The sequence below is a fragment of the Lonchura striata genome, chromosome 12, assembly GCF_050655825.1.
Source record: "Lonchura striata isolate lonStrDom1 chromosome 12, ASM5065582v1, whole genome shotgun sequence".
In the NCBI taxonomy this organism is placed as follows: Eukaryota; Metazoa; Chordata; class Aves; order Passeriformes; family Estrildidae; genus Lonchura; species Lonchura striata.
In genome coordinates, this window is record NC_140714.1 from 12035807 (window position 1) to 12060404 (window position 24598).

At 47.8% G+C, this 24598-nt stretch overlaps 1 protein-coding gene across 3 annotated transcripts in view; it reads right to left on the reverse strand.

The window, feature by feature from the left end:
• Nucleotides 1-913: 913 nt before the first annotated feature.
• Nucleotides 914-24598, reverse strand: part of NCKIPSD (NCK interacting protein with SH3 domain) — a 50879-nt gene continuing 27194 nt past the window's right edge. For all 3 annotated transcript variants that reach the window (XM_021532341.3, XM_085590526.1, XM_085590525.1), the window contains exons 5-13: nucleotides 22283-22908; nucleotides 16134-16304; nucleotides 14869-14955; nucleotides 13344-13482; nucleotides 8036-8116; nucleotides 6717-6845; nucleotides 4808-4900; nucleotides 3140-3312; nucleotides 914-2571 (exon numbers count right to left, since the gene is read on the reverse strand). In XM_021532341.3, coding sequence (XP_021388016.1) covers nucleotides 2368-2571; nucleotides 3140-3312; nucleotides 4808-4900; nucleotides 6717-6845; nucleotides 8036-8116; nucleotides 13344-13482; nucleotides 14869-14955; nucleotides 16134-16304; nucleotides 22283-22908 — 1703 coding nt within the window. In that variant the 3' untranslated portion in view covers nucleotides 914-2367. The remainder of the gene's footprint in view (nucleotides 2572-3139; nucleotides 3313-4807; nucleotides 4901-6716; nucleotides 6846-8035; nucleotides 8117-13343; nucleotides 13483-14868; nucleotides 14956-16133; nucleotides 16305-22282; nucleotides 22909-24598) is intronic.

Consider the following 24598-nt stretch of genomic DNA (forward strand, 5'->3'; position numbering starts at 1 on the left):
CGTCATGGGCCAGCAACAAGCCCCAGCAGCACTCAGAAGCAAGCCAAGGTTGGCACAGGGACACATGCAACCATGTTCTGCACAGAGCAATAGGGCACAGGAGAGCCACCTTGGGGGACACACCAGTGAGGATTGGCAGCCCTTTGTGTCATGACTGACCCCAGGTGTGCAAATTGCACACTTCAAGGCCACACGCCTGAGGACTTAGGAGACACGGGCCAAAGAGGCAGGAGCTGGGACAGTCCTGGCCCTGATTCTGCAGGTAGCTGTGTTTGATGCCATCCCTATGTTTGGAGTGCACAACTTGCACCTGGCATTTACACCCCTGGCCTAGCAGGGCTGTGCCCATGGCCTGGTTGGCTCTATTGGCACAGAGCCAGGAGCAGAGACCAGCTTCCTTCTGCCAGCGTAGTGCTCTGCCCAGTGCCTGCTGTCCTCCCACTGCAGAACCCCTGCCACCCCAGGCCCCCAGAGCTGCAGCACGGGCTGGGGTTTGGGAGCACACAGCCGCAGCCACAGCGTGGTTCATTACACTCGATACAGACCATTAAACCCTTCTTTGCCTGGGCTCGCTGCCGTGGCAGCTCCGCTGGGAGCCAGCTGAGGCTGCACTACCTTGTGCGAGCGAACTGTGAGTCCAGCTCTGCCAAACCCTTGATGTGCAGCAGCGATGCTGGGCAAGCCCCAGGAATGATGGCTGTGCCCATAGCAAGGGCTGCTGCCCTCCACCCTTCCATGTCAGCCAGCAACATGGTAGAAAAAGACAAGGCAAGAAACTGAATGAGGGAAAACCCCCAGCATTACCCCCATTTGGAGATCAGCTTTGCCTCTGTGGGCAGCAGGCATCCAACCACTCCTGATGTTTTGGTGTCCCCACGACAGGATTGGGCAGGCAGGGCTACACTCACTGAAGTCCAGTTTAAGACATTTTTATTCTTTTGCAGGTTACACTTAGTGTTTAAGAAAATACAGGATCCCTTTTGACATTCATACATTTTTACAGGGAAAAAATAGGTTTCTCTACTAGGGTGGTTATTAAGCTTGGGCATTCCCAGGCTGACTTCCTTGCCCCCCTTGGCTGCCAGGCCAACACCTTCTGTTCTCAAAGCATCACTGCCCCAGTGGCCAGTCCAGGCCTGCAGAGCTTGTGTTATCCCCTCAAGCTTAACAAAAAAAAAAAAAAAAAAGTAAATACAGTGCCCAGTATTTCCAGTTTCACAGCTCCTACACTGGCTACTGCAAAAGAAGACCTGGAGACAGGGAGTGACCACACTGTGCACACAAATATCTAAGAGACCCACATTAGTGTGTGTGACTATCTGGACCAGGGAAGCAGGTTAAACCCATTTGCTAGAAACCTATAGGAAATAAAAATAAGGGTTTCCCACAATTAGCATAGTCACAAACAGCTACCGGACACCAGGCTCACGCTGCCTCTGAGCGCTGCCATGGGGACAGGGAGGGCAGCGAGGCAGAGCTACGATGAAGCTCAAGGCAAGAAACACACACGCCTCACAAACAGAGCGTGTCTGCCCAAGGGCAGCCCCTCTGCTCGAGGCAATGCTGCGACAGTGCTGGCAAGTGGCAGCTTCACTTGGCAGGACACGTCTTGGTGCTGTGTCCGGCCAAGGGCTTCCTAAGGGCAGTGTCATCCACATGGCTCTTACTTCTAGGCTGCCACAGTGTGCAAGAAATTCAGATTTAAACATCACTATAGAAAGCAGATTGAAAAGCAGCTGCTGGGGTAAGACCTCCATGACCCAAGGTGGGCTGCTGCCCAGAGGCAAAGCGGAAGGCTAAGGAGGGAGCGAAAGGCTCACTAGACGAGGCGTTAGACAGCGAGCAGCTACTTTCCCTTGGCAGGGCTGCAGCACATTGGCACTAGCAGCAGGAAACAAAACAGATGTTACAAAAGCTTCTTCCAAGCACCAGCAGACTCCACTTGGTCACTGCAGGGAGAGAGACGCACATGGAAAATAAGTGATACTCTAAGGCAAAGGCCTTTCTCTTCAGGACCTCAGGACACCAGTGCAGCTAAACATTCTCCCATACTGGCTGCTAAGCCCCCACAAACTCTCTGCCCTTCCCACTAACACCAGCTGCCCAAAGAGCTCCTGCTGAGTCTTGCAGGCAAACCACACGCCAGTGCCCACCCTGCTCCACCTGCCCCGGGCACCAGGTCCCAGGGGCACCCCACACCCTCTCTGCCACTGGCGCTTCCAAAGGGCCGGTGAACACGGTCCCAACCTTAGGCCTCACACAGAGGGATATAAGGTATGAGCTGTACTGGGAGGGAATGGGGAGAAAGTGTCAACAAAAGACATAGTCGATCCAAGTGGTTCAAACTCCAGTCCAAGCTGAGGAGCATTAGCTGGTACCAGAAGAGATTTCTGGGAACTCCTTATAAATCTCCAAGATGATCAGTTTCTCCATCTGGCACTGCTGGTCCTCCTCCTCCTCACCCAGGATGCGCTGCAGGATGCCCTGCAGGTCAGTGAGGCGGTGCTGGTGCTGCAGATAGGGCGTGGAGCGGATGATGGCATGCATCAGGGACAGATACTCCATCCTCAGCTGCCAAGTGGGAGGGGAGACAAAACACAGAACACAGTGAAAGATTTGAAGTGAGATAAACAAGCATGCCAGCCTCCATTACAGCATGAGCACAGGAACAGCTGCTTGCTGCTGCACCATCAACCAGAGCACAACTCCAGAGGCAGAGGCACCTGCTTTTGCTTAAGTATCATTAGTAACTATGGAAAACACTGCTTTTCCCACAGCAAGAGTGCTGCTCCTCCCTTGCCCTTGAACACATGCGCATCCCCCACCTCTTGCAATGCCAAACAAGAGATTACTCCTACTACTGCTCACAGAGGGCCTCTCTTCCCAAAGGTCCCTGGTCAGAAGTGTGCAGACCACCAGAAGCCTGGCAGATCTTTCTTCAAATATGCTGGTGTGCCAGGCAGGATAAATTCTCCCTCCCTCCTCAACTCCCAAGGTTGATTTAAGCACCCAGAAATGTTGTGCCCACCCCAGACCTCCACTCTTTTCTGCACCAGCAGGCCCCATGAGGAGCCAGGAAAAACACCACTGCTTTGGGACTGTGCTCCCTTCCCCAGTGCCTGTGGGTTATTGTGAGCACCTTGTCTCCAGGGGAGAGATCTGCAATCTGCCGCACCAGGATGTCTATCAGGACCATCATGTCTGTGTGATAGAAGATGCTGGCTGTATCCTTGCTGGCAAAGATGTCCTGCAGAAACTTCAGCACTGAGTGTGGTGGCTGAGGCTGATGCTTGAAGATGCAAACTGGATCATCTGGGGGAGGCAGAGAGACAGTGCTGAGCCACACGCTCCTCATTGCCCCTCTGCTCCTTCCTCAGTGCACTTCCCTTCATTAGACACTTTAGAGAGGAGGCTGCCCTGCCCTCAGCCAGCCACTCCCTGCCCATGGATAGCTTTAGTGCTCAAAGATGTATAATCAGGATGGCAGCTCTGCAGGCTACCGAGAGCAAACTCATTATGATGAGCATTAATCACTGTTTACATTTCACTGACCATCCCAGGTGAGAGCACATTAGCACATCACCTCTCAGTATCTCCTGTTTTTGCTCAACAGCCACCACTCATTTTCTCCCTGGTTTATTAAAAAAGGGTCCAATAATCCCTCTGAAAAGCCCGTCAGAGCCTGTACCAAAAACAGGCTTTCACCAGAGCCCAGGCTAGTACTGTCCCAGAAGCAAGAAAAGAAACACTTCCAAGTCAAAATGAGCCACCACATCCTGTTCTCTTGCAAAACACATCCCTGCAGACTCCAAAAGGGGCTCTGGGCCATGGCAGCTCCTCCAACAGTTGTCAGGAAGGCAGGCATGACAGAAGCATCTTCATTAGGTTGTGGCCCCCCTCTTTCTCCTCCCAGCTCCTCACTGTAAGGTGATCTCTGCAGGGAATCTGGCAGGGAAAGGGCTAAACAAAGGCTTTGGGAGGAGGCCAGACAGAAGAGCACCGAGGTGCCTGCTGCCCTCAAGCTGATATCGTGTGGAGACAGTGATTTGCAGCCCCAAAGAGAACCAAAGCCAGAGTAAGATGAACTGCATGCATCACAGGATGGGTTATTTCCAGCAACTCAACAAAATGAGTTCTCTCAGGCAGCAAAGCTCCTGGCTCCAGAAGGTATTAGAAAGCACAATAGTGGCCTGCAGCACAGGCTGAAAGACCTGGCACCGCTCTTCCTGCAGAGATCTCCAGCGTTCCAGCAATCTGCTCTGCAACAGCTCTACAAGTACACTGAATTTCACTCCATGCCTGAAGCAGACACAAGGCTAAGCCTCTGCTGGCAATTCAGAAATGGAAAGTTCCACTCTAAGCATAGTTTCTGAAGACAAAAGCTCCCTCTGCATCTGTCCCCCCAGGGCAGATGTTTGCCAGCACAGGCAGAGGTTTCTATGCCAGCACACATTGAGTCCTCTGCCTGTCCAAGGACAGAAGTGGCCCAGGACCAGCTTTCCTTCCAGACAAGAGCTTGCCCATGGTTCATGCTCAGAGATGGAGCTGATCTGACCCAGAAGTATGGAAATGGCAGCCACTCCTCTCTCCCTAGATGTCATTAGCCATTACCTTATTCCTTGTGCAGCTCCATCCTCCAGCAATGCAGACTGTCACCCTCACTAACTCACCAGGAAGCAGCACAGCACAGCCTGAGCTGACAGCTCCTCAGCTACCTGCACCCCTGACATCCACGAGCATGGCCGTGTCTCCCCAGGCATCTCTGTGCACCCCCTGCCAGGCATGTAACAGTGCCACACACGCTCACCTCCTCTGTTCAGCAGCAGCAGCAGCTTCTCTGTGAAAGTCTTGACGTTGGAGTGCTTGCTTATTGTAGTCATGATCACACTGTGTTCTGGAACTAAAGAAGAAACCTGTTCAGCATCTCCCTTTGTCTCCTGAAGACCATGGTGATAAAAACACATAATGGGTGGCTCCTATTTCACATCAGTACTCCGGGGTGCTTTGGGGAACCACAGACTATCAGGGCTACAAAAACTTTCAGGCCACAGAGTGGGTGGGTAGGGAGAGAGAAGGTGAAATAAAACACATGAAACACTTGTGACTTGGTGCTTTCTCCGTATATCTGACTTACGTGTGGGTTCCCACCTTGCCAAATACTGGGAAAATACCTTGCAAAGGCTTTATGTTGTCAAACATTACTTCTGCTCACAACCCTCTGCAGCCAAGGGCTCCATTCTTTGGTACCTTCTTCCTTCCCATCAGCAGTATCCTTCTGGAACTTAGTGTTTTACAAGTTCTCTTAAGAAGGGTCCCAGAAGCATCCCAGAAGAGAAAAGTTTTTCCTAGCACTCAGCACCATGCTGTGCAAGGGTACAGGCTGAAGACTTCTAGGAACTGTCCCCTTGCCTGGTCTGGGAGTGATTTGCTGTAAAATACGTTTACCCTAGCAGAGCCTGTGTGTGTGTGTGTTAGTGTGCACACTCAACCACATGAACAGCAATGTGGCTATTTCTGTGGCCTGTAATATTTCACAGGCTGCAAAATGCTTCAGGATCCTGAAGGGCATCAATATCATATGTATTTAGGAGAGTTTTTGAACTAAGGCTGCATCACTGAACTGCATGATAGATGAATCTTGCAGACATAGGGATAAAAAAATTCAATCCACCATTAAGTAACGTGAATGTCCTTTAACATGTTCTTGGCATCAGAGAACAAGTCACTGCTCTCAGCCATGCCCCAGGTGGGCAATAATCCCCAGAAACACACTGCCTGGCATGCTTTACTGCCTAATTACAGAAGCCAGAAAGGATATAGGTAAGTGTGGGAAGGGGTAATGAATGAAAGCAACAGAGATACACTTAATCAGTTTCTGTGCAAACTTTCACATGAAATTAGAAACTTTTGCATAAATTTTAATGATGCACAACCCAAAATAACAGGTAAATTGCTGGACATATTGTTGCTGCTTTATCCTCCCCTCTCTCCAAAAAATCAAGGATAATGTCATGAAGTAGATCAAGGGTAAATAATTAACTAAAAACAATTGGAGCAACAGGAGACTGGGCTATGGAATGGCCTCTCTTAGCAGGACCTGGAACTACACTCCAATCTTCCAATAGGCTTCAAAATGTGCAGGCAGAGAGAAGGAAGATGCTCTTCCCTAAGGATCTGATCTGCTGTCTGTCCTCGTGGAGCTCAGCAGTGCAGGGAGGAGAGAGAACAAGGACAAAGAGAGGACACCACATCTCAGGGCAATGCTGAAGGGTCTGGTCTCAACAACGTGGCACCTCAATGAGCAGTCTGGACAGGGAAGCAGAAGCTTTGCCAAGACCCACAGAAGGCAGAGGACTTTTGTTCTGAATTGGTATTGAGAAATGCCCACTGAAGCATCTTATCTCCCAGGTCACCTGTGCCTATAAATTAACCCCACTCATGCTCTGCAAGTACACCCCAACAACTCTTTTTTCTGGGCACCATGGAAGCCCAGTGACAAATCCACTGAGATGCCCAGAGCTGCTAGGCAGGGGCTCTCAGACCATTTTTTTCCTCTAGGGTTTTGCATAATATTTAAACACAGTGTGGTGCCAGAGACTAGGAGAGGTTGGTGGTTATAACACTGTCAAGACCCTGTAAGATTCTCCCTCCCCATTTTTCACGCTCTCACTCCAGACCACTGAAATCTTGCCAAGGCAGAGCAGCACCAGTTCAACCTGGAATGTGAAGATTGAAGGCCAGAAGGACGTTGACAAATAAGTCAGGCAGCTGGTCAGTGGTGTCCGAGGGCAGCCCGTCCTCAATCACATCCAGCAGGAACTGCACAAACTGAGAGTTGAGATGTTCTGCACAAGGAGAAAGGGCATTTACAGCACAGTGAAAATAAACCAAGCAGCAAGGGACCATCCAAACCACTTCTGTATTCTTTTATGCTTAAAAACCATTAGTGTCAGCCTCCAGGGAATGAAGGGCTCTTCAAATGGACTAGACAGACCACTGAAGCATCTTTGTGTGAGACACAGTGCAGGGGATTGCTGAAATTTGGTACCCCAACTAGCAATTTTTTTTGAGTAAACAAAACACCGAATCCTGCTCTAGCTTTTGCAGAACCAATGCCACGAGTGAAGGCTTCAAGGTAGGAAAAGATTGGCATTCTTGACCACTGGTTTAGTTAATCTCTTTTAAAAAACCACTAATAACCTAGATCATTGGTAATAACCCAGTTTTCAAATCAGTTATTAGGAAAGCTCAGGAGCTCATGCAAATAAGTCCACCTGCAGGAAATAACTGCCAGGGTTACACAAGGAGAGAAAAACAGGCAGTGTAGAGGCTCATTTCAGTCTCTATTGCACTTTTAATCTTGTGCAGGTTTACCCAGTGTTAAGCTAAAGCTGCTGACGAGATACTTATAAAAATCTCTACTGCATTTCTAGGAAAATTAAGCCCAGAATTTCCCAAATACAACACAGCCGTGGGAAGAAGTGGGCAGGGCTTTCTGGCTGAAATGAGAGGACAGAGGATAAAACAGAGAGAATATTTGCACTTCATAATTGACCACAGTATCCTTATTAATCATCAACATGTTCCCCAAGAGCCTGAACTACAGAGGGCTGTACTATCCTGCTAGAAGAGAGAATAGAAAGAGGCCACATTATGCAGCTGACAGCCTTAGTGGGTGTTTGTGTAGAGATCTGGGATCTCAGCCTCATCAGCAGACAGTCTCCAAAGCAAGTAAGAGGTGTGTGTTTCCACACAGGCCAGCAGTAAAACAAGATGCCACTTAGTCACAGGGATGGGCAAATCCACGTTGCCTGCAGCATGGCATTCAGTCCTCCACTGCTCTAACCCAGATTTGTGCTGCTCTTTGGAAATCTGGAATCTCAGCCCAGTGCTTCAGCTGCCAGGCTCTACTAATAAAGAACAGACCCTACTCTTGCTGGGCGTTCCATGAAGTTGTCCCTGTCCCTTCCCTGTGTGTGCCAGCATGCCCCAGACATCCCATCACAGCTCTGCTATGAGCACAACCCACTCTTACCATAGTGGTGATATGGCAGGGGCTCCCCCATGGAGAACATCATGGCCAGCACCAGTGCAGAGTAACACATCTTTTGATGATCTGCAAGGCAAAGGTTCTGTCATTAGTTCTTCCAAGGATGTGAAACCTTTCCTCAGCTGCAGCTGGGAAATCCACGTTTCACACAGGCATTAAACACTGATTAGCCCACTCCTCATTCCTGTACTGACTGAGCAGTTAAAGGTGTTTTTCCTCGTTTTAGCACACCACACGCCTTCTGTGCCGTGTGTTTCCAAAGCAATTTAAAAATAATCATAACAAGAATCCTCTGTTTTTTTCCCCTTTCACTTCAGAAGATCTGGGCAAACTTGATCTGAATAATTAAAAACCTCCCCTGCACAGTCCCAGGACACATCCCATAGTTATGTAATTGTTGAACCCAGAAAAAGCATCCATCTGGCCAGCTCAAAATACTGCCTGTTCCAACCAACACCACCCCCAGACAGCCGTGCTGCTTGTTACCATCTCTGCACTGCTCTACTTTTGCTACCTCAGCTTTGCCTGAAGGTATAAAAGGTCCCTGGGGAGACCAGATCACTGCTCAGGCTGTGCATCTGCCCACCTCCCAGGCCACACATCTCCAGCACTGATACATCCCACAGCCTGCTAGTCCAACACAATTTTTGCTGGCAGCAGCTATATGTGAATGCTCCAAAGAACCCCTGCCAGTGTCTTTCCTGAATTGTAATTAATGGATACCTCTCCATAAATATTTGCAGAACAAAAAACAAAGTCATCAAATAGGGTCTGTGCCCTTATCAAATGTAGCCTCTGTCCAGTTCAGCAAGTCTGAAGGCAATACGAAAATGAGTATTATTTAGGTTACCACATGTACTGGCTAAATAAAGTTCAGCTACATCTGTCAGAAAGAGCCCTGGGGCACAAGGAGACTGGAGGTGTAATTATAAAAAACTGACCAAAACTACTTTTCATCAGAGGAGAAAAAGGCCTCTTCAATCTATGATGCTTTTCCTGGCCATACTGCTGCCCTGCACAATACACACCAGTTCCAGTGCCCCCTCCAAACCCTTTAGGATATTTCACTTCTCCATGCACAAAGCAATCCATCTCTAAGTATCTGCACCCTGCAGTTTGGCTTTGACTGCACAGGCTGATGCCATCAATGTCACCACTTACTCCTGGACTTGGCCAAAGGACTTGCAACATTTGCAGCTCTCAGGTTTACTGTCAGCATGGGGGAAAAATGCTACTGAGTCATTCCAGCCCCGTGCCCCCTGGAAAGTCAGCAAAGCCTCTCCACTCAGAGCACACTCACACTGTCACAGCTCCACACGATGCCTCAGTTTTCCATCAGCAAGTACTTTGAGTAAAAATAGATAATTTGCAGCTTAACCAGATACTACAGGATGAACAAGATTAAGAGTTTGTAGACCATGTGGCAGCAAAGGAAGGCTGAAAACTGCTGTTTACTCTCTGTAAACAGAGAGGGGGATATTTAATGACTTAAATATAATTCATACTGCTTATATAAGAAGTTCTCAGCTATAAGGTGACAGTGATACCAAAGCACACTGTAGCAGAAAAGGGATCTGACAAACTGTTCACCACATGATTTCTTCATTCTTTCCTCCATGGCTCTCAGAGGAAGGACACTGCAGCAGATAGACACATGGAACTGCTGTTTTCATGTTCCTAGAAAGACTTTCTTTTGTCAACGAAACATTTTCTCTCATCACATCAGGAGCAATGAAATAAAGTGAGAGCCAGAAGCCAGTGATAAACGTGGCAGTAGCAAATATGGAGGAAAAGACTAGAGATGGGAAGGAAGAGACTAGTTTTACACCTCCTTGGTCCATCTGCCATTAACTGATGTCCATTCATCTTGGTTAACAGTAGTCTACATGACCAGGAGGCAAATCTTGTTGTATTTCCCTAGATACAACAAATCAAAAGATGCTGAAACCAGCCAGAAACCTGAACTTGGGGCAAATCCAGATGAACCCAGGACACACACTGCACAGGCTCTACAAGTTTTTGGGAGGGCCCCAGCTGCAGCAGGACAAGACTCCAAGACTCACCATGCTGAAGAACAGAGAGAACAGAGTAACTGTCAGTCAAAATACAGCTTTTTTTATTTTTTTTTAACTTACAGAGCAGCACCAGTGGCTGTCAGAAATTAAATAGTATCAATGCAGCTCTCCTGAAGCAGAGGGACTGCTGACAGACTGATAAGCATCACTGAAGTAGCCATGACAGGTGGGAGAGATACAGCTGTTTGTTTACCAGCCTGCATTGCTGAAAACTACTGAGATAGTGTTGAGAAACTGCAATCATGTATGAAAAGCATTTCTCAGAGGCCTTTGAAAACCTTACTTCCACCTTCTAAACACAGCAGTGTGAAATGTGGGCACTGGGAGCAGACAATTGCCTATGACTGAAGGCAGAAGAACCTGACAGCTGACTTGCATGTAAACTGTGCTGCAACAAGGGAGAAAGTCATGATTACAGACTGGATTATCCCTGTCTGTTTTCTTTGTCATTGTTCTAGCTAATTCTGTCTTGCTGTGGCTTATTAGAAGGTGTTCTAAAGTGGATAGATGTGCAGGCCAGCTGCAGCAGAGAGAAGGAGCTGTCCAGCAGCAGTAAGACCCAAACATCTGCAGAAGAACTGGCCAGCAGCCAACATGCCTACATCAGTCCCAGGGTAAAGTCCTTCTTACCAAAGGCATCCAGCATCCACAGACAGAGCTTCTGCCCCAGCTGCTCTTCTATAATAAGCCAGGAGGGATCCCACAGAGCTGCTGCAGCCAGTTCCAGCTCCCCAGTTGTGTAGTGTTGGCACTGGCTGCTCTGGCTGCAGTCACCCACAGAAGGGATTAGCTATTCCACAGCATGTCACGGATCAGCTGCTATTCCCCAGTTTTTAGTACCAAAATAAGCTCAAGTCATTCCAGGATTCAAGGTCATGCTTTCACACAAGCTTGCCATTTGCTGGCAGCACATGAAGCTGTAAAACACCAGAATGGCAGGAGGGAACTACTAATGCCCTGAAACACCTCTGAAGGACGGACACATTTGGACCAAGGATCGTTACCCCCCTGCTGCCCCACTGTGAAGGCTGAAAGGACTGGATGATGCACAGATGCCACTGCACAAGTGCCTACCATAAAGCTTAGCACAAGGAAAGCAGCACAGGATGAGGACACTGATTTGTGAGGCTCCTGTATCCACACAGTGGTCTGTCAGCAAAGGAGGAGCAGTTTTCACCCTCCAACTGGACCACCTTATAGCAAGGAAGGAAAAAACCCTCACCTTGAGATGATGCTAGTGGAAAGATGATGCAGGTCAGCAGCTCAGAGGATACAGTAAAATCACTTCTCACCACTTCCACTGCCATACTTTTAGGACCCCAAAGCAGAGCTAAGACTTGCTGAGAGACAGGCCTGCTCCAGCCCAAGGACTACCTGGAGATCAGCAGAGGTGTGCAGAAGTCACATAGGGCAGAGCTCAAAGCTCCATACCCATCAAGAGGCTGAATCAGCTGTGCTGTCTGGAATGACACAGCCCCGGGCAAAACACAGCATCACTGCAACCAGGCAAGGAGTAAGAAGGGTGACCAGCCCACTCTGCCAGCACTAAGACAGCTCAGGAACAGGGAAGGAAATAGAATCCTGTTGGGAAGGTGCACAGGATGCTCACCTGGAGACAGGCTTTGTGAATGAATGATGGAGACACAATAAAGTTTATTTTTGGCAGCACAAAATCAGGAGAAATGCTGTCACAGGAGCACAGTCACAGTCCCATAACCAAGTAGCATTTGCTTCTTGGGCAGTAAAAACTCAGCCTGGAGAAGATGCTTCTCAGGCATAACCAGATTAAACACCAAGAGTGTGGTTAAGTTCACTGTACAGAATTTACAAGCAGCAGTAACAAAAGAGGAAGCATAGCCAACACAGAAGTAATACTTGCAGTCCCACACCACCAGCACTTCCTCCTGCCCTGAAATGCCACCCTCTCACCTCTGGAATGCCTGTACTTCAAAGCAGAGACAAGTGCAAAGCCTTCTGCAAGAGGCTTGATTTTCATCTCCCATAGCCCTTTCTGGACACTGGATGAGCCCTGTTCATGCTGCCCAGCACAGTTCACAGTTCAGATTGGCAGTCTGTGGTGGGATGCTGGGGACTGGAATGTCTATTGTGCAGGTTCAAAGTGGCCATCTAGGACATTTACTGGGCTCACATAAAATGGATGGGACAGTCTCTGTTCTCTGCAGACCTGTCAACCCCTACACAGTCTCATCACCAAATTATACCCCTCCACAGCTTCATGACACCCACAACAAACTAATAGACTACAACCAGTTTGCAGTCTTTGCTCTTTTGCAAGGCTGCAAATACCAGGTTCTTCTGATTTGATCCATGTGGTTACTCAACAGCTACTCTAATTGTGGGTCACAATTAGCACAAAACAATGGATTTTCAATGTCCTTTTAAGAGAGCTACGCCACTGCCAGCACTGGTGGTCTACAGATTGGCTTCAAAATGGGGAGCAAAGCTGTGACTGTCCAGGACCAGGCATGTGTGGGGAGCTGGAAGGTAACTCCAGGGGAGTATTACTACCTGTTTCTGGCTGCCCAGAAATAAAGGACACTGGGCTAAGCAGGAGCTCCAAGGGTACAAAGGACATTCCTGTTAGTAGGAGGGACAGGTCATCCTAACAAATGGAGGAATGTGAAGCAGAAGAACATGAGGGTAAAGCCTAAGTATGGAAAGCAAAGAGCTGGGAAAACCTGGGCCATGGCACTATCCTGCAGAGGACCAGGACTGCAATGCTAACAACAGCACTACCATCTCTCTTGGCACATTAGTAAAGAGAAGGCCCTTTAACCAGCACACATCTCATTCACCGCAATGAAACACCAAAAACATTTGGTATAGAACACTAGGGAAAACTCTTTAAGAAACTGCAGAGATCTTCTTTGAGATCTGCAAGTGTCTCTTGTCAGCATTATTAAACAAAACTGGAACAACTCAAATTGTGTTTTAAGACATTTACAAGAAGTGACACAGATCATTAATGGCATGTTCAAGAGCTGGAGGGCCTCACACCGTTGGACTGAAACATCCCTTCCTGTGCATTCCCCAGTTACAGTGGTAATCACCTGAATAACTTTAAAACCAGACACCATATCCCCCCCAAGCACTGGGTATGTAGAGCAGCTGGGAAATGGGGGGCCACTCCTGCTGCTGCAAATCATGTAATGGGAAGACACATTCCCAGAGCTAAGGGAACAGCAGCTCTGGCTCACCCTGTGTGTGAGTCTGCATGTCCCGGGCCAGCTCCATCGGCAGCACAGAATTCACAAGCGTTGAGATGACGGCAGCATCCAAGTTGCACATGGCTCCAAAGCACTTCAACAGCAGCAGGCGCAATGGCACCCTGTGCTCCTGCAAAACCAATTTGTTAGATCAAACCATGTTCTAGAGGAGGGCTCACTCTGAGGCAGACACACAGCTTCTAGAAGTTCCTGTTGTTGGGAAGCCACAGACTTTCCCAGGATGACATAAACCCTGAAGCTCTAGAAGCTTTTAACAACAGTACAGGAATCACTTTACAATAACATTCACAATTGGGCTGGCTATGGGTTGTTGGCTTGTGTGGTCAGAGATCATGTGGCAGCCAGAGCTCAGATCTGAAGATGAATCCCACATCATCAACTGAATCTGGTAACAGACCAACAACTCACACCTGTCCCCAGCAAAGAGACTGAATGTGCTGGGTAGCCAGGATTCTCTGAGCATGCAAAAGTTTTGTGAACACTGCTCTGATTAAGGTTTCCTGACAAGATAACATTTGCAAGCTCTCTTCAGAAAGTTTTGGGACATGCAAGGATTCCAGCAAAGATGATGCTCAGCCTGCACCTCCCATGCAGAAGCTCTGATGCTGTACCAGAGAACACCTGCACAGTCCACCTTCAGCCAACAACTCCAGGGCTCAGAGAACACATGTGAGCCAAGCCCTGGCACTGGGCATAACAACAGCCAGGACTGGAGACCAAACTGCTCCCTACCTGGTCTGGCTTCCTTGGAACTGTGGTCAGAGAAGAGCAGGCAGTGAAAGTCAGCAGGCTCTGTTATGCCCAGCCTGCCTTCCTGCTGCTCTCAGCTATGCTACAGCCCCCTGACACTGAGATCTGGGTTCAGACACAGAAGTGCTAGATGAAAGCAAAATGCCACAAGACTCAATGTGCTGTAGCTGGGGACTTAGAAACAAGATGGGGACAAGTTTTTTACTCCCACAGAGTCCTACAACAGAACATTCCAGGAAGGAGAGGAGCAAAGCAACACTACATAGGTGTTTAAGGCAAAACTTCCATTTCTTCCGCTAAACTGTTTTCCTTCCTCACTCCAAAGCCTTCTACTCTTTATGTACTTTCCCAGCCAAAGTTATTTACTAATGCACAAGAGTGCATCAATTAAAAAGAAGAGCAATCACAGCCTATCAGATCTCCCAAGGCATCCTCTGAAATCTTTCCTCTAGATACCAGTGATGTCAGTGCTGTCCCTCAGTGGGCCAGTAAAAGCAGCAAGCTTTACCCTTGCCAACTGCTAGCTACTGTTCAAAGTCTACAGCATCCTCTGCTCTTTCACACAGCTTTCAGGCATAGCACTGACATTAGCCAGCACTTGAAAGGAATATGCTGCAGTTTCAATGAGACCGCAGAACTGTCCTATCCAAGGGAAACATCTTATATACATTCATTGTACCAACCCTGCTCTTTTGCATCTTCAGGGAAATCTTAAAAAAAGATTTGGTGCATTTTGCCACCTTACCATCTGGTAATACGCCACAAGGGACAGGACAGATTCAAACTCATTCTTCTTGCACATTTTCTTGCAAACTTCTGGGTCTGCATCTGTCTGGAAGAAGGAATTGACAGGTAACTCAGTGACACATCAAAGCAGAAGGTGCCTGCTGCAGGGACCTCAAGGGAGTCCACTTGCTCTCAGATCTCAGTAGCCCCAACATCTCACAAAGAAACTGAAGGCAGAGCACAGAAACCGATCAAGAACCATCACCCTTCATCATCACTCTTCACCATCAAAATGGATTCTTGAGAAATGTCTCTGCCATAGAGCACATCTCAGGCTGAAAATATTTAACATGACCCAAACAGCACCTGATTGAGAGCATCCCGCAGTTACACAGGGCAGCTGCAGCACTGCTCCCATCCTGAGATGAACATCTTCTCCCACCCCTAGGTTATGAGGAATGGTTGCACAAAACCCCATTTATCCTTGACCTGCAGGCCCACAACAAGGCAGCACAGGCTGTATGCAGAGTGACAAAGACCTTGGCATTTATTACAGAAAATGTACCTGTTTTCTCCAGAACTGGAGAGGACTATAAAATAGTGCCAGAGCAAACCCCACACCAGTACCCCTAACACAGACCATGTCACTGCACTGAGTGCAGATCCCAAACCATCCCTGGACACAGATAGCCTTGTACGTACTAGTGAGAGCACTGGGACAGCAATCCCACTGCTGCTCACCGTGGGCATGTTCCTCTCCTGTATGCAGAGATGTGTGAGATCATTTATACTTTCTCACAAAAACAGTTTTAAAGCTTGCTTTCAAGGCAACCAAAGAATGTTCTTTGCATTTAATGAGCTTAACCCCACAGGTACCTCCCAGCAATAGAGGAAATCTTAAGTGGAAAATGTTTTAAATGGGCTTAGGAGTGCAACAACCCTTACCAGAGACTTCCAGGTTTTCTGTGGCAGGGCAGGTTGGGTTTTTTGGAGGTGAGGGTTTATATCCTCTTGTGATGAGTAAATACCAAAACTGCCATGAACAGCTCAATAATGCTTTTCAGAACAGTTTTGTATGGTGGAATGGAGACTAAAGGCAGCTCAAGAGCTCTGCAGAGACCAGAGAGAAGGGTAGGACTTACTGACACTAAAAGGATGCACAAGAAACCTGTGCTCCCGAAACAGCAGATCCAGTGGCAACACAGGAGTGAAGGAGGTCAAAAAAAAGGAACTTCACCAGCGCTGTCTGTTCTGGTCTGCCTGTAAAGAGAGGAATTTACTCACCAGGATGCGAAGCAGCTCCTCCAGGTAGCAGCAGATGACATTCTCATCCTCATAGAGCGCCCAGCTGCGCTGCTGAGCATCATCCTTGTGCCTGGCCAGATCTGCAAAGATCACCTCCAGCCGCTGCTCGTCGTGGCAGATCTGGCCCGAGGGCAGCCCCGCACTCAGGTTCTGCACGACAGCAAAACCACTGGTTAGTGGGGCCCTGTTGTTTGGGTGCCTGTTTCCTGCAATCTTGTCTCACAACTGGCAGCTGACCTCATTCAGTCAAGAGCTGGCAGTACAAAACCAGCTAGTTTATGACACATGTTATTTCAGATTGCATACTTTTGAAGCCTCTACCCTTTGCAGATTCTGGAAATCATCCTGAGAATGGGAAAAGCCAAACCAGCCCAGTATGGGCCAGGATCACTGCCAGGCAGCAGCACAGCACCCCCAGTAAAACAGCCATGTCCTGACAGCAGACCACCATACTGCACAGCTGCCTCGAGGCAGGAAAAGTTCCCTCTGCTGCCCACCCCCTCCAGCCTGAAAGGGACAGATCTGCCCTGAATTCATGGCTCAAGAGCAGGGACTTGTATGGTGCTCTCCATGCCAGCTGCTCTAGGCCTGGATCCTCTGCAGCAAGAACAGGAACCAATTCATCATGGGCTGCTTTGGTTTTGCTTCATTCCAAATAGAAGAATTCCACTGCTCACTACATCTCTGAAGTGTGTAGTTACTCAGTAAACCTTACTGCACCCATTCCATTCTCAAACTGCTGTCAACTGTATCCCCACCACTTCTGCCTCACACACAATCCTTGCCATGAAGGTGTCACTGTTCAGTTGCCTTTCCTTGGCTCTTCCTCTCCTTCAAGAAAGAGGGAGTGGTGAGGGTGCATTTAACCCACCTGAACAGCTGCCGTGCTCTGGGATTTAGGATAAGCCTCTAGGACCTAAGTATGTCACATAAATCACTTGGCTTCCTGAAAGCAAGGCAAGAAGGGGGAGTTCAGCACATGGAACTGAGCTGATCACAGGTGATGTGCCCAGGCACCATTAAGAGAGGTAAGGACTAATTTGTGAAAGAGCTTAAATTATATACACAACGGTTTGGCATCAGTGACAACAAGTAGCAGGAGATCAGCAAGATGGAAGTGAACCAAGCTGAGAAATTCAAACAACAGGGAAAACCCACTCACTGAGACCAAATTCCTAAAAATTTTTGGATGAGGCTGTCTTACCACATCCAACATGTGATCACTCAGTGAGAAAAGGCCTTTATAACTTACCAGCCAGGAACCTGGAACCTCAGAGAAGACAGTCCTTCCAACAGGCTGGCTGTGCAGGCAGGAGCAGCAAGCCTTTAGGCAGACTTCACTTTGGGAGCAGAGCAGATAGATTTTGTATGGAGACATGAGCCCATGTCTTGTGCCAGTTGTGACATCTGCACATGGGTGGCCAAGTGCAGGAGCTGCACTCTTCCTGCCTATCCCCACCCTCCAGTCCTCTGGGGAAACCACTCCATATTTAATAGTAATGTCTTGCCTTCTTTATTAGAGACAGAATTGTTAGTCATTTGCTTTGGGGTATGAATTAATTTAGGACTTCAAGTCCATGCTTCAGTTATAAAACAAAGAAGTTTTCTTGTTGCTGCTTCTTACATAATTTTTGTCAGGCAGGTAATGAAGGAAGAAGCATGCAGGTTTAACACAAGCCTCTGTACACTCTTGAAATTTTGGTAAGCTGTGGGTGGCCTAGCAGAAAAGCAGGTAGCAAGCTGTAAGAGAGCACAACAAGCTTTCAAGAGCTGAGTATAAGCATAAGAATTTCCCTCTGAATGGTGGTTTATCAGAAGCAAATACATTAAGAGACTTGCTTCATCTTGCCACCCCCCTGCTTCTCCTTAGGAGGACCTACAGCACTGCAGTGTCACCTGCCTGTCCTCAAGTGTCCCAGCTGCTTGGCCATAATGTGCCTTACATCCTCCTCACTGGAGCATTGCAGGGCCAGTCCTACCTCAATCCACTGCTGGGACTCTTTCTGGATGACCATTTTAATGAGTATTCATTTTAATGATCCCTCTATTCAGCCTCTTACCACTAATCTACTTTCTCCAATCCTTCATCTGCAGCTCTTAATGACTCCACTGAGCATCAGGCTTGGATGGACTTGGATGAGATCAATCCATTAACAAGCTATTCCATCTGACCATGTAACTACACCTTATGCTGTCTCAGTGCACTTTCAGCACCATTCTCAGCCCTCCCATCACGAGGGTCAGGTCTCTGCTTATTAAACATCTTAGCAGCTACTACAAACTGCAGCATCATCATATGGTCATTTCCAGGAATCTGCTGGCGAGCCCATAAGCAGAAGGAGGTTTCAGTATTTCTAACAATGCCACTTTGCATTATCTTGCTGCTTCAAATAGTTCCCTGCCCCCAGCCCACCACAACAAGCTGCTACAGGGATTTCAGTCTTCCTGAGCAGCCCAAAACCATTTTGAGAACTTTATCATACACACATTTCTCAGAGGTGGCCACATCTGCCATGCAAACCCAGTTGCTGTCCTGGCCATTTCTTCTTTTCCCACTCCCATGCCTCCCTCCCCCCCACCCCACTAGCAAGTGGAGTGGATCACCAGTACCATGGGTACACACATCTTCCCTCCAGATGAGCCCCAAAATCATACAGCAGGTTTTCAGACACATTTCATGGGGACTGCTGTGGGAATTCATCCATCCTCTGGGAAGCACACCACTCCTACAGAAAGCAGACAGATAACACTGGTCCCAACACATGCAGAGCTCCATGCTCCTCAGCAATTGCTAAATGAGATGAAATGTGGTGCAAGAGAAATGCCTGACTTCAGCTGAGCCAAATGTCCCAGGACAGGCCTTTCACTCACACACACAGCAGCAGCAGGTCTGCTCTCAGCTGACCCAGCCCCATCCAGGGCAGGTGAGCTCTGCAGGAAGGCAATGTCGGCAATGCACACACCTGTGGGTGTCGCAGGGAGAGAGCAGCACTTGGCTTTCAACCCCCATGTTAGCTGTGCCTCAGAAGAACTCTGCAGCCTTCACTGTTCAGGGCTCCAGAGATGTCCTCAGCAGCTCTCTGGAGGAGTAGAACCATCTACAGCTGAGCTGGGATAGCTGCATGCAAAGACTCTGCCACAGACCTTCATAAAGGCTCTACCAGAAATTACCAAGAAAAAGGCCAGCCTAGGCACTGATGTGTTACTCCTGCCCTCCAGATTCCCTTTTGTTACACTATTTCACTGAGGAGTCCTCCTAACAGACCAGCCAAAGCACTCACACTGCTGACCTTCCCTTGTCCCTGGCCAGTGTGGGGACAGAGCTCCCCTGGGGAGCAGCCTTTGTGTCTTGTCCTTAAGCAAAGCTGAATCAACAAATGAATGGGAGGGCAGCTTCAGGGGAAGGAGAGGGTTTCAGCCACATTAACCATGAGGTTTGCCAGAGCTTGTTAAGTACAACAGGTGCTGGTGATGGGCAGCTGGGAGCAGGTCACAGCACAGCACTACAAGGGGAACCCCCTTTAGAAACACACCTCTCATGCCTACTTTATGACTTCTTCCTCCATCTCCGACACATACAAGAATAGTTTTACCTAACTCAGAAGCCTGGGCTCAACTAGAAGACCCATATACATTACACATCTCTGTCAGCAGTTTTCAAGCTTAAGTTTAAGGCAACCGGAAGATGGTTCTGAGTCACAAGTACAACACAGCAATGCGATTTAAATAAAAAGCAGGTAAGTGGTTTCTGAGTTCTCCCTCTCAAGGTGCAACTAGCTTGAGCATTGGCCACTTCTGGTTGTCTCACACCAAGTTTAATAAATCTGCAAAACTCCAATCTCCTTAGACATGACATTCCCTCCTCTCAGGTGGGAGATAACCCAGCAGAGCTGATGGCAATCACATATCACCAAAACCTACTAATCCAAGTGATTCTCTAGAAACACAAAGATCAGGGAGCATCTTTACATATGTCTGAATTTCCAACGAGTTCCCATGAAAGCCAGCTCCAGTTTCGACAATCACGGCAATGCTGTCTTTGAAAAGAGGTTTCAGTCCCTTTGTGTGTCTTACCCAGTCACTGTGACACTTATCAGGAGCTAGCTCATGGACAAGAGGGGCCATTTCCAAGGCCAGGCCAAATGCTGACACAGGGGAGCCAACTTGGCAGGTTTGCACCTGCAGATCCCAAATAGTATGATACCTCTGAAGTATCTTTCCTAAGGTGTGAGTTCCTCAGCACCCTCCTTGTTTTTGCTGTTCCCCCAGCTTAGTCTTACATTGCCTCTAAAAAGCAGCAGCAGATGTCCCAGCACCTTTTATTCTCTAAAAAAAAACCACGTGCTTGTACAGACTCCATGCTGGAGGAGCAGCAAGGTAAACAAGAGAGAAGTAATACTCAACCTTCAGAAGGCACTGGGGATAGAAGAGAGGTAATAGATTCTGGAATTGATTTAGTAAATCAGTGAGCTGACCTTAAATTAAGACTGGAAAAGGAATAGAAAGGATATAACTAATTAAAGAACATGATACAAAATGTTGAAGCAGGTGTGGTATCTACTATGAGCAGACCAAAGCTTTAAATCAAAGCTGAAATCTCACTCTGCTTTAGGGAGTAAAAGAAAAACCTTGAAAAATATGCAAGAGACAAGTTGCCATGTATTTGCATGGACTGGGGACTAGAGGGATTTTAGAAGCTACAAATTAAAGAAAAAAATTCCTTGACCTAGAACTGACAACTCAGCAACAATTCTACACAGAAACCCCTGAGACTGTGGAATGATTTGGTATAATGAACAACACAAAGTCAAAAATAATAATCTGTACCACTAAACCACACTAGTGAAGCTACAGTAATGCAGTCACCCCCCAAGTACATGTGACCACCCTTTCAATTGTCAGAGCTAGTCTGCAGCAGGTGAACAACCTCACCTGGGAGCAGGCCCCCACATACCAGCAGAGCTGTATCATCTGGCTGGGACACTGAGAAAAAAATGCACACCAGAGCCACAACCTTTACACCTGAGCACTGTGCAAGCCCATCCAGGCTCTCCTGAAAGCAGTATTGCTCAAGATAGATATGATGAGGTATTATAAGACGGGACAGAATCTTCTGCTGTGTCTCCATACGTTACTGGTAATTTTAAAATCCCGCAGATATCATATCAGTTACCAGAAGATCCATACTACTCCCTGCACCAGCATCACCTTCTTCCCAACCTTTTCAGACTGGTCTGCAGCAATGGCCATGAAACTGAGGCTTTCAAATCCCCTCTGCAGAAACTTGGCACTAAATAATTTTTGTGGAATTAAGCTTATTGTATCCCAAGTACAGGTATTAATGGTAAAAATAATATTCAAATTTTGGAAAATGTGCAAATATCAGAAAACTGAACTTCTCAGCATGCAATTCAGAGCAAGAACATTTGCTTGAAACAGCTAAATTTTTTTGCTGAATCTAGATCATACATTGACAGGGCTTTGTTATTGGAGAAGGAAGCAATTAACTACTGGGTTATGGCCACAGAGACTTGATTGCTTATAGGGCCCTCTATTCAGTACAAACAGCCAACCAGATTATGATTTTATGTAAAATTTGAACGTCATTAGTTCTCCATATTCAAATGCCTCTGAACAGTTCATTATAATCTTGCTATTAGCAATGGAATTCCAATCTTAGAAGTTTATATGATGTGCACTCCTCAGGGCTGCACTGAGCAAGTGGGAGCTGAAATTTATTATCCATCCAGCTAAAGCAGAGGGCTGCACTTCACCATTTCAATGACTGATGCAAAAGGAGAATGATAGGATTATTTTGACATAAGGTTTGTTTAGAACAAGCTCAAGATAATGTTCCAACTCAAGGCTATGTTGTACATCTGCAGCTCACCTGGGGAATAAACTCACCTGCTTTCCACTTCTCTGCTAACAGTACTAGGACCTGACTTAAACCCCTTGAATTCCTGGTTCCCCTGGATAGATATTTACCCCTGTCTAGCACCTTTCCATTTGGGATCTCAATGCATTTCTCATCCCAAACATCAGGAACTCATTGAGCTCGTAACACCTTATCTTTGATGCTCAGAGGGGGTGTGCAGCAGTCCCCACTCCAGCCTCACACACGTTACCTTACTCTCCACCACGGAGATGAGGATCTGCTCCATGATGCTGCTGGTTGCAGGGACAGAGGTCTGGATGTGGCCGATGACGATGCCAATGGCCACACGGGACAGCTCGTAGCTGAGGTGGGTGTTCCTGCGCACCAGCTCGATCAGTTCAGCACCAATTGTCTTGGGCACGGAGGCCACCAGGCCACTGGGTTCTGCTGGCAGTGACTCCACCCCAGCTGCCTTCTTATCCTCCAGGCAGAGGTTGCTGAAGGCGTCCAGGCTTGCAGGGGGAGGCGGGGCAGTTTTCTTTACCTGAGAAGTCTTCTCCCCATCCACATTGTGGGACCTCTGGGTCCCCCCTTCGGCTGGCGGTGCTGGGGCAGCCCTCTTGGACTGGGGAGATTTGCTGTGATCCTTTGGGGAAGTCCCATAGCGGGAATGGCTGACAGAGCCGCTGTCCAAATTGCGCGTGATGGTGGTGTGGACGCTCCGGCTCGGGACAGGGGGCGGGGTGTTGGCAGGACTGGAGGTGGCTGTTGGGAGAGCGGTCTCAGATACAGAAGAAGCAGTGTACAGGGTATCCAGGGATGTCGTGCTTATAGAGGAGGCACTAGAAGCTGACCCAGGAATAATTTCAACAGCATCTGAAAGGGAACAATTAAACATGCCTTAGCAACAGCATCAAAGGAAAAGAGAAAAAACCCAAATTGCTATGGCACAGTCCATTAAAAGGCTCATTGTGCATTCGACCAGAGCAGTTTAACTCCTCTTCCTGCCTCACTTATCTCAAAGCAAAATTGTACCAGTTTTCTCTGGAGCATTCCTACACAATCACCTCTTTAGAAAGGGGAAAGCTACTCTGATGAGATGAATACCCTTCAAAGGGCTTAGTGTTTTACACAGGGGAAGGGAGGGAGAGATGGACAGAACTAAGGGACAGAAAGGTCTTTTCCCCCTGGGTTAGGCTTTTTCTGCATTAAGGACGTAATCCCTCACTTTTGAAAGATGGTGCCTTAGAATTGCAAGACACAGAAGGCTTCACACACAAGCCTGTACCTCCCTCTTGCACTGACCTCATGCTTAGCACTGACAGTGGAGGAAACACTTGACTGACAACGTCTTTAGTCCCTCCCTTTCAGCACTCTCCAACGTTTGATTATGAGCTCTGCAGCCCTGCTAGCACCCATTGATTTCACTAGCCTCCACACTATCTGCTCTACTGTATTTCTCTTCCCACCTCTAGTTTTGAGTAGCTCTAGCAGTGGGAATTCCACCTTCCAAGGGAAAAAAAATCCACAACAAGCAAAGCAATATTAAGATTTTTCTTTCCTTTAACTTGATTTTATATATAGTTTTGGTAAATCTTATCCATTAGTTTCAAGTGGGCAGAAATGTATCTGAGTTCTTCCCTGACTATGAAAACAATTACTTGGACAAACAGAGCTTCCCAAGAGCAGCTGGTATTAGTGCTGGAAGAGAAGGAGCTGTACCCCAAGGCTCTCACCTCTCACAGAAGGTGTTACACCCAAAGGAAGGAGCAACGGGACTGATGTGAAATGCCTTTGCTGCCCTTCTGCAGGCAACTCCAACCCTTCTTGCTCCATCAGTGCTTGGAGCCCTCCACTAGTCCATCCACCACTCCTCTCAAAGTAAACACCACCTAGGCAGAAAAACTGGGCCCTTCACTCCCACACAGGTTCAGTATCCTCCTTTTTCCTCCTTCTCACAGAGGATCGTTTGTGACTCATATCTCCTCCTAGGCTTCATTAAATAATGAGTTGAAGGAAACTGACCTTTGCAAACTCTCACTACTCCAGTGAAAAATGGCTCAATACCATTAAGTACCATTAACGAAGTTGGTGCCAGTCCCAGGTCTCAATTACCTGCAAGTCAATAGCTCTGCCCTGCTCCACACAAGGGGACACAAGTGGGCTTGAAATGGGCTGTGTGTCACTAATGACATCACTATCACAGCACAGCAGAGCACTTGGGCAAGATGGCAGCAAGTCAGGATAAGCACTACTCTGTCAACCCAACCACGCTGAAGATGGAGAAGCTCCAGCCCTGACCCATGATCCTGCTCTCAGGTGTTTCTCACTAGCTGCCCCTCTGCCTGTGGGCAGCACATAGGCAAATGTGACCCTGGCATTACTACTGCTCCTTACAGGCACCAGACACTGAGTTAATGGAAATCCAACCACTGTACAAACAAAGTGCTCAACAGATTGGGAGTCAAAAATAAGACTTGAGACTGCATTAAAAGCCAGGGAGTTCCCCATATGAAGTATCACACACTGCACTGCAAGGGAATGCTCCCTCTGCCTTGTTGGGAGA